The 10,157-nt window shown below is 32.7% G+C and overlaps 1 protein-coding gene across 1 annotated transcript; it reads left to right on the top strand.

The window, feature by feature from the left end:
* Positions 1-416: 416 nt before the first annotated feature.
* On the top strand, positions 417-9,471 carry LOC114269987 (protein neprosin-like). The gene is made up of 9 exons (XM_082917872.1): positions 417-453; positions 601-656; positions 4,823-4,909; positions 5,010-5,243; positions 5,701-5,740; positions 5,922-6,058; positions 6,141-6,194; positions 7,621-7,767; positions 9,085-9,471. The coding sequence occupies exons 1-9, from the start codon at positions 417-419 to the stop codon at positions 9,469-9,471; spliced, it is 1,179 nt and encodes a 392-aa protein (XP_082773998.1).
* Positions 9,472-10,157: the final 686 nt, after the last annotated feature.

Here is a 10,157-nt window from a genome sequence, read left to right as displayed (position 1 = left end):
CCCGCCACGTGTGTGTGGGGGTGGTGATTGGAGGGGGTCGTAATCACTTCCCAATTGCTAATTCTACAATGGAAGTTGAGCTTATAGCGTTAGCTTCAGCATGTGAGAAAGCGAATTAGTTGAGAGATTTGTTACATGAAATTTATTTTTGGGAAAAATAAATTCCTCTTGTGTTAATTCGTTGTGATAGCACTGCTGCTATTGGTAGAGTGAACAACCATTTTTATAATGATAAATCCAGACCTATTCGAAGGAAACACAGTAATGTGAGATCCTATTTGAGTAATGGCATCAAAACTATGAATTATGTAAAATCTGATGATAATCTTGCAGATCTGTTAATCAAGGCCTTGGCGAGAGATAGGGTCTGGAATACATCGAGGGGGATGGGTTTAAAGCCTATAAAATCATAAACCATGTATAACGATATCCAATCTAGGGACCAGAGATCCTGTAACTAGGTTCAATGGAAAGAACGAATCATATGGTCGTTGTAAAAATGCACTCTTTAATATTTTGTTCTCCATCCCTATGATGTAAGTGCATTTGTCCTGTAATGTTGAAGGGTTGAATTTTTATACTCTTAATGAAATTCTGTAGCTCTTGTTGAGTGGGGTGTGTCAATTACAGGAACATTCTTGACAGATTTTACCTATGTGAGCATAAAAGTGGAGTCACTTTCTATGAGAACAAGGCTTATTCTCAAATATGCTCATAAAAACTAGGATTAGCACAAGGCCGTAATGTGTTGGCTCGTAAAGCTCATGTCAACACCTGGACTATTATGTGTGAGCAGTAATACTTTGGCCCCTTTGGTAGAGCTGTTGAAAAGTAATTATAGATTATAACTTAACAGATTATGACTTATAGCTGTGAATCTGTTTGGTGCAGCTGTGAGATTATGGATTTAAGCAGTAGAGTAGTGCTTGGTTAATAACCTGTAAAATAACTTTTTACTATGTAATTGTCCATTTTGCCCTTATATGACATAAAAATGATTATTTTGTCATTTTTTCAGTTTTAATTTTAAAAAAATTATTTCATTAATAAAAGTTAATAAAATTAGCATCAATTAATACTAAAATTAATAATAGTATCAATTAGTATCATTTTTTTCATTGCAAATTAATTAGTATCAATTAATGGCTTAATTACCATCAATTAATACTAAAATTAATAATAGTATCAATTAGTTAAATTTATATTGATATTAACTGAAATAAAATTATTATTTATTTAAATTGTGCAATTTATTTAATTTTATTTAATTTATTATTTAATTGTGCAATTTAACCATTATTATTATTTTTATTATTTAATTTTTATTTTTTTTTAATTATTATTTTTATTATTTTGTTTTTAATTATTAATTTTGTTTAATTTATTTAATTTTTGTTTTTTTTTTCTTCTTTTCCTTCCTGAAACCCTAGCCACCGCCGCCGGTGGTCTGCAACCCTAACCACCGCCGCGATCTGGAACGGCAGAGAGGAAGTGCCATCGCTCGTCACCGTTCACCAGCCTGAACAACGCCAGAGATGGTTTATTGGTTTGTGAGAAACATAGAGAGAGAGAGAGAGAGAGAGAGAGAGAGAGAGAGAGACGACGGTGATGCCTTCAGATCGAGATCGCGATGCCTTCAGATTGCGAGATCACGAGACTGTCGATTTGGCTCCCATAAACACTAGGTTTCCGTCGCTTTTCGCCACCGCGAGCCTCTCTAGGGCAGTGATTGTCACTCATAGATTTGAATCTGAACACACACACACACACGCACACACACACACACACACAGAGAGCTAGGATTGGTTGGAAATCGCCTCCCTTTCGTTGGAAATCGCCTCTCAGAGGCATGCGAGAGACAGAAATGAGTTGTGTTTAGTTTATATACGTGGCACACTGGTAATAACTTGAAATGGTAAGGGGTATTTAAGTCATTTTTCCCCTTAAATCCCCAGCTGCGAGCTTAAGCTGAATCAAAAAACACCTCCAGAGCAACTCAAAGAATAATCACTTTTTTGACTTAATTTAAGCTAAAAGTTGATCACTTGAGCTCTACCAAACACACAAAAATCATTTAATTTAAGCTAAAAGCTGAAATAAGTTGGATTTAAGCTCTACCAAGCACTCCCTTTATTTCCCCTAAGCAGTCATAGTTCAAGTCTGAGACCACTACTGACTCTGGAGTAGAGGTTGTTGTTGTTTCACTAATGAAGGTTCAATGCAGAGCATACCTTCATGATGCATACTAGTCTATCTTTGTTTGGTAATATCTCTTGTCGTTGTTGATATTAAAATAAATGGGGGATTGTTGGTCCATTTTAATATCTTTTATTTATTTATTGATATATATTGTTCATGAATGGAGTTTCATTACTTTGGTAACCTCTTATCTTGTTCATGAATGTAGTTTCATTACTTTGGTAATCCCTTATCTTGTTCATGAATGGAGTTTCATTACTTGGGTAATCTCTTATATTGTTCATGAATGGAGAGTAATAAGAATTCATGAACTTGGTGGTGAGTTAGTTTTTGGAGTTACTCCATTTTCTTTAGTTTAATGATCATTTTTATTTTTGGTGTAACTTGTAAGGTCCTAGTGGCCTATAAATAGTCCCTCTCATCTACTTTTTTCTACACCAACACACACTAACTATTTTCTATACAAGAGAGATTACTAGCAAAGAAGGGTATTTTTCTTGGTCGAGTTTTGGGTTTACCATCTTGTGCAGAGTTGGCCTGAACCATATGACAAGTGGTCGAGCTGTTGAATCTTAGAGGGGACAAGTCATAGTTTTGTGACTACTGCATCGGTATTTGGATTCTTCCTACCGCAGTGGGCTTGATCTCCTTAGAGAAAATGAAATATCCGTGCCTCAACTTGATCTATTTGGATCTCATTTTTTTTGCATCATTTGTCTGGTATTTTCACCAACACAATGTCTATTATCAAAACAGAACGAATCAGGCCTTTGTATGGCCAATTTATTGAAGCTAAAAGCTGTGCATTATCAGGAACGAGAATGACAAGCACAAACAACTTGCATAACCAATTCATGGTAGTAAATAAAAGTGTAGGAATAGTATTGAAGAATGAATCAATTTAAAGAATATTGAAAAAAAAAATGTTTGGACGAATAGTGAATCAATTTAAGAATACAAGTTGCATGATCTAACAAAAATATCTAACTAACCAACTGAGTTTGTTACAAGAGTTTTGCTAATACACCTAACCTACACGCGTCTATACACACACAATAGAGTTGTAGCCTTGTGATAGAGCTGCAGCCTTAGCATTGCTTCTGCAGTTGCTTGTGTTGCTAATCTTGGCAGACTTAGCAGCTTTAGCCATCCTTCGTCTGATCTACAATCTTTTAACCATTGTTAGAGCCCTGAACTGTTCATGGCACGTTAAACTAATCAACCTTTGGATTTAAAAAAAAAAAAAGGATGAATTATAAATATATCTTTTGAGATTTGTTTAAAATATGAATTATTCATTGTAATTTAGAAAATTACTAAATATCTTTCTGTCAAAATTTTTTATTTAACAGAATTAATTGAAAAATTGAAATTTCTAACTGTTTATTTATACAATAATAAAATTATTTGAATTGTTAACTGAAATAAAATTTTAACATTATTAAAAACTGTTAATTAACTTGATGATTTGTTAATAAAAAGACCTATTTATTATGAAATTAGAAACCATAGGGCGTATAATGAAATTTTCAGAACTACAGGGAGTAATTTATAATTTAAGTATACCTTAAGGGGTGTGTTTGTAATTTATCCAAAAAAAAAAAGAAAAAAAAAAAACAGAAGCAATAAGTCTCATAAATTTGGGATAATTTTATTGACTTCTCTTTTGATAAGACGAAAGTAACTTAATTAATATAGATGGTTTGTAAACCACGGTAAAATATATATTTCAGTGTAAAATAGATATCAATATCATTTTTTTTTCCCATCTAACTAACGAATTATTGAAAAAAAAGAAATTATGTATCACTCTAACATGTAAACATTTTAGGCACCAAACTTTTTTGTTCCTAAAAATGAAACCTAGTTGGTTCATCGAAATGTCATTTACAAACCATAAATGGACATTTAAATTACAATGCAAGCTGAATTACACAATATTCCTATGATTTACCTAAGTCATCCGGATGTCATTTGTGTGATTTTAATAGCAATGTTATTGCGGTATTGTTTGAAATTGGTGCAGCATATAAATTGTGGGGGGAAAATTGCAATATGAAGATTTAAAAACAAAACTATAATTTTATATTGACAATTGATATGTTCTTATCCTTCTAGGAAAAAAAAAATCTCTTTGAGGAATTTAAAAAAAAAATCATTTTTCAAATGGGTTTGATGGTCTTTCTATGGTTAATATTACTTGTAAATGGTTTTACTTACGGGGATATAACGGTGGACTCAATCGCTAAACAGAAGAAGCTAATAGCAAGGGAAGGAAAACCTTATGGCTTCCTATGCTACTATACCTGTTATTTTGTGTACTCATTTCCGTGCTATCCATTTAACTCAATTTATAAATGATTTAATTAATTATTTGGGCACATAGATAAGAAGTAAGATGTTCTTATTTGGATCACCCTTGGGGGGGGGGTGATGACAAAAATGCAAGGCCAGACTTTTCATTTGAGATCTAAATTCAGTATGTTTTGCAAGTGCATGCAATTCAATTCAGTATGTTGATATGAGGTATTTCTATATAGAGTAATTTTAGTAGTAAAGTAGATAATTTATTACTTGGCTTGGTCTATACAGAAACTCCCTAAAAATTCTGGTTTTGTTGCAGAGTGACGATGGGGACATTATCGACTGCATTGACATTTACAAGCAACCAGCTTTCAATCATCCTGCACTGAGGAATCACACAATCCAGGTCTGCATTACTTTCGTTGAGAAAAATATTACGTTAATCTCTAGATGATCCGTAAATTTTTAAATGAAAAGTTATTCCTCAAATGGTTTTTGTCATTCAGATGACACCCAATTACAATCCAACCATGGAAGGGAGAAGACCATCATCGACAAAGGGGGAAGGAGGATCATCAGTCTCTCTCACATCCCAGTTGTGGCAGAGAAGTGGAAGTTGTCCCAAGGGCACAGTCCCTATCCGAAGAATACGAGTTGGCAAAAATTTAATGAAAGAATACGGGAGGAAACCCAGCTTATTTTCCCAACAATTTAAGCCCCTTGACAAACAAAACCACTCGGTAAATAAAATAAAATTGAAGTTTCCAATTTTGAGGTTGCTGTCTCTGTATTTATAATTTTTTGTTGTCATGTAAACAGTTGGCAGTTTTGGTAACTGTGTGGGTGATTTTCCGACCACACTGCCCGCTTAGTAACCAGCTGGAGAGCACTGGCAGAATAGATGGCACCTGACTGACCTGCAACAGAAATATAAGAATCCCGCGGTGGTTTCGACCACCCGGGGCACTCCGATGATCAAGTCAGTATATCTCTCAAAGATAAATCAAGTACTAAACTCACAAGCTTGAGTATCAAAAGCATACCTTAGACCCATGGGGGTGCCTCTCTTTTATAGCCAATACAATCCTAGTCCCAAAAGGAGCCTGGCCCTAATGGACTTAGGATTACTGCTAATCTGGAACTCCCAGTGGGATCAGGATAAACTCTCTAAGAGTTTTATCTTTACCCAAACTGAAGTCTTCTCTCAATCTAGGACTCTTGTCCATATCCAAGTTGAGTTCCCTTTTCATTCTAGGACTCTTGTCTCTTATCCGCTTATCTCGGATTCCGATATCTTCGGAGGCAACCTCGGCCTAGCCGAGATGACCTCGGCACAACGACCAAGACACGTGGCACCTCGGCTGACACGTCGGCGTCACCTTGCCACGTGTTGATACTCAGAAAATATATCCCCACAGTAACTAATGGCTTGAGGTATTCAGGAGTTGAAGGAGATATTGAAGTTCATAATCCATTTGTTGAATCAGATGACGATTACAGTACCTCCAGAGTTGCTTTGAAAAATGGCGATGAGGCCATTCAATTTGGATGGGCAGTTAAATCATCAATTCAATCCATACATTATCTCTGATCTTTAATTAATTAATACTATTCATGACGATATCTATGGTTTTCAGGTAAATCCCAGTGTATATAGAGACAAGCAAACTCGATTATTTGTATATTGGACGGTAAGCCATTGAATTAAATATTTTTTTTTATCAGAAAATGTGAAATTTTTATTAAAAATATAAAATTAAAAGTACTTACATCAAAAAAAAAAATTGAAAAGTACAATCTACCCATACTATACTACTACTGCTACTTGCATTCACAAAAACAAACTCTAAACCTCACATTTTTAAATATAAATAACCAAAAATTAAAAATAAAAAAAAAACAAAACAAAACTAGTTAACTAGATATTAACTGCACTACACCCAATGCTATTGAACCTCAAAATCAACAATTCCCCCAGTTTAGACCATTACCTAGGCCTTCAAAATGGTACAACTTCTAAATATATGGGCCTTGGCTCCCCCGTTATCAATCAAACTTTTCGTAACCCCAACATGGTCCCACATCCTCACCTTTATGACTTTCTGCATTTAACCACTCGTATGAATTATTTTGCATGTTGTGCTTGAGCCTTGTGCACTGACCACCTACTTCCTTCCTTAGTTCCCCATGTTGCACTGACCATCTGCTTATCTTCAGCCTTGTGCACAATCCACGTCATCCTCTAGTAATATATAATTTGGTTAATGTTTGTTTGAGAGATATTTGATGGAATATATATATATATAGGAAAATTCTAATATACAATTATTTAAAAAAAGGTGTACCATACGTTTATGTGATTTTTTTCTTTAGTTATAACCAATTTTCTTCTTTAATTATGACATTATTTTAGTTATGACTCATGAATTCTTTAATTATGCCTCATGTTGTGTTCAGTTATAATATATATATATTTTTAATTATGACTCAGAAAATTAAAATTATATTATTTGTCGTTTTAGTTATAAAGGAGATATGATATGCACTACAGTGTTTTCCATGTATATATTATGATTATTTAAGATGAGAGCTACATATGTATGCTGTAGTACCCAACAGCGAAACTGTTGAAAGAAAAATTGTTGTTGAAAGTTAAATTATCAAGAGATCCTATTTTTAAGACTTAGGCCTTATTTGTCATAATTTTAAAAAGTTAAAAAATTAAAAAGTCATTATTCAATTTAAATCACATCACCTCTTTATCACACCACTTTAAACCCAACTCATACCTCATTCATATTTTATAAAAAGTCAAAAAATACACGTATCTAAATCATTCTAAACAACCCCTTATTATCCATTAAGTTCTATTAATAAATTTATCAAGTGATAAATTTATCAGTTTCTCTTGTTTTTATAAATAAATTTACAGTAATAAATTTATTAATCATGATCTGTATGCAAATAAATATAATTAATAGAATTGATTAGTAAGTGCTCTTTTAACTACTACTTCTTTTTTTTTTTTTTTTTTTTTTTAACAACTCTTAAAGTTTGCCATACCATATGACAATTATATGATGTCACTAAATTGATATTTCTTTATGTATATACCAGGCAGACTCTTCAAAGACAACCGGTTGTTTCGATTTAACATGTGCTGCATTTGTTCAAACAAGCAATAAAGTCGCTCTTGGTGCTACAATTTTCCCAGTCTCAGTCCCTGGAGGCAAACCATATAAAATTACTCCCCGCATCTTTAAGGTTAAGTGTAATGAAGCTTCCTTAATTGATCTAATCCTTATTGACTCTTAACTCGGTTGGGCAAAGGAAAATGAGTTGGACCCCCTCAAGGAGGCACCCCTTTTAACCTCCTCTCTCTTTGATTGGTCAGTTTTGCTTTTTTCTTTTTCTTTTTTTCCTTCTTCTCCAATCACCACCCGCCACGTGTGTATGGGGGATGGTGGGGGTGGTGATTGGAGGGGATCTCAATCACTTCCCGTTGAGCAAATAGCTCCGACAGTCCCATAAAAATAAAGATGAACCTTCCTTAAAAATTGAAGCTCTTAATACTAAGGATCCAATCCACACGCCCACACCATGTGCGGACAAATATTGTCTTTAGTCAGACTACGCCAAGACTAGTCACAAAATTTTACTATTTTTTAGTACTACGACTAGCTCACAACAACTAAAATTTTCTCCCTTTTTCACTAGCTTATAATAGTTATAAAACCAACAAAATCTAATACAATCAATAAATCAAGATGGAGAATCAATACTAATTATATACAACTCTTATAATCAAATTTTTTTTTATAGGAGTTGAACCCACAACCTCATAATACTATTGAAAAACACACAAACACACACTGTGAAAGCTTTGATTACAAATTAGGCCTCGTTTGGGAATCCTCCTTTTTAGCCAAAAGTCAAAAAGTTACTAAATTAACCAAAAAGTCAACAACTCATACCAAAAAGTCAAATATTCTCTTTTCTCTCTATTTTTTGCACATCTTTTCGTAAAAAGTCAAAAAGTCATCACAAACATACTAATTTTTTTTAGCTCATATTTTAGCCAAATAGTAAAAAAATTACTAAATTAGCCTATTTCCAAACGAGACCTTATTATAAAATAGCAAAAAAAAACAAAAAACTGTAATACCACTGTTGGTGGGAGGAAACTCTTAAAACTACTTGGAGTAATTCAAATAATAAAAAAGAGGAGTATAAAGCTGTTTCACTCACAAAAAGAGAAAATCTCACTTTTTTATGTGCCCTTTAAACTACATATTTAGGTCTTGTTTGGCATGATTTAAAAAAGTTGAAAAGTTAAAAAGTCACTATCTTATTTAAATCATATCATCTTATTTAAGTCATATCATCTCTTTAATACATCACTTTAAATCTAACTCATACCCAATTCATATTTTATAAAAAATTAAAAAATATACTTATTTAAATCATTCCAAATCACCCCTTATAATTTATTCAAGTTTCTATGTACATATATCTCATATGTGCCCTTGGAACGGGAAAATGTCCCTCTCTCATGTTATGCGTTTTTCTTTCTTGATATAGGATTCAGAGACGAATAATTGGTGGGTACAGTTAGGGTTAATCCACATAGGCTATTGGCCATCTGATTTATTCCACAATCTATTGCATCATGCGGAAACTATCGAATGGGGAGGAGAAGTTTACAGCTTTAAGACAGGAACCCATCAGCCCCACACTACAACGGCTATGGGTAGTGGGTATTTACCCGCGTCAAACATGTCCGGATGCGTAAAACAAATGAGTATTGCTGAAATTAATTCTCAAAAGGAGGTGTACTTCAAACGACCCGATTTCGCGTACACTTACGTAGATGAATATGGTTGCTATGGGGTTTTTTACATCGGAGGTTACGCTGAAGAGCCTGAATTTTATTATGGCGGATCGGGTAAAAGTGAAAGCTGCCCATGATAAAAATTAGATTGATTGATTTTTACTGCCTCTTTTCTTTTGTTCTTTAATTTTAATTTTATTTTATGACGGTAAGGTTTCACTATTGTATTAAAAATTAATTATTCTATTTTTTTTTTTTTGGATGGGTAATTATTTTAGTTTATTTTTTAGATTTTTGTAAAGATCTAGTGGTTGGACACTTATGTTGCACTCACGTGACACATGTTTTTTTATCAACTGTTAATATTATAATTATGTGTATTTCTTAAATTAGTATGTGATATATATATAAAGTACAAACACTTGTATAGGTAAATTGATATGTATCTAAAATATAACTAAGCAATAAATGAACACATACTCAATTGAAAATTTTAAATGATAAATGAGAAATTTTATATACATAAATATTAATTTATAGCTAGATTCTTAAATTCACAATATTATCTTAAACAATAAACAATAAACATGTCCTTTAAATATATAGTATTACACAAATCTTTTTCTATCAACTTCCCACTTCAATTTTTCATAATTCGTACATATAATACAATTGAAAGTATGAAATTAATTGCACAATTACACAATTTTGTTTAATTATTCATCTTATAATATAAATTATTGAACCCACTATTACATATTATTTGCATACTATTAGTGTAAAAATGCATTAATATCAATACATAATATATTTTTATACATCA

This window comes from Camellia sinensis, chromosome 3, assembly GCF_055761805.1.
Source record: "Camellia sinensis isolate YWXY chromosome 3, ASM5576180v1, whole genome shotgun sequence".
Classification (NCBI taxonomy): domain Eukaryota; kingdom Viridiplantae; phylum Streptophyta; class Magnoliopsida; order Ericales; family Theaceae; genus Camellia; species Camellia sinensis.
This window is presented reverse-complemented; position numbering and strand designations above follow the sequence as displayed.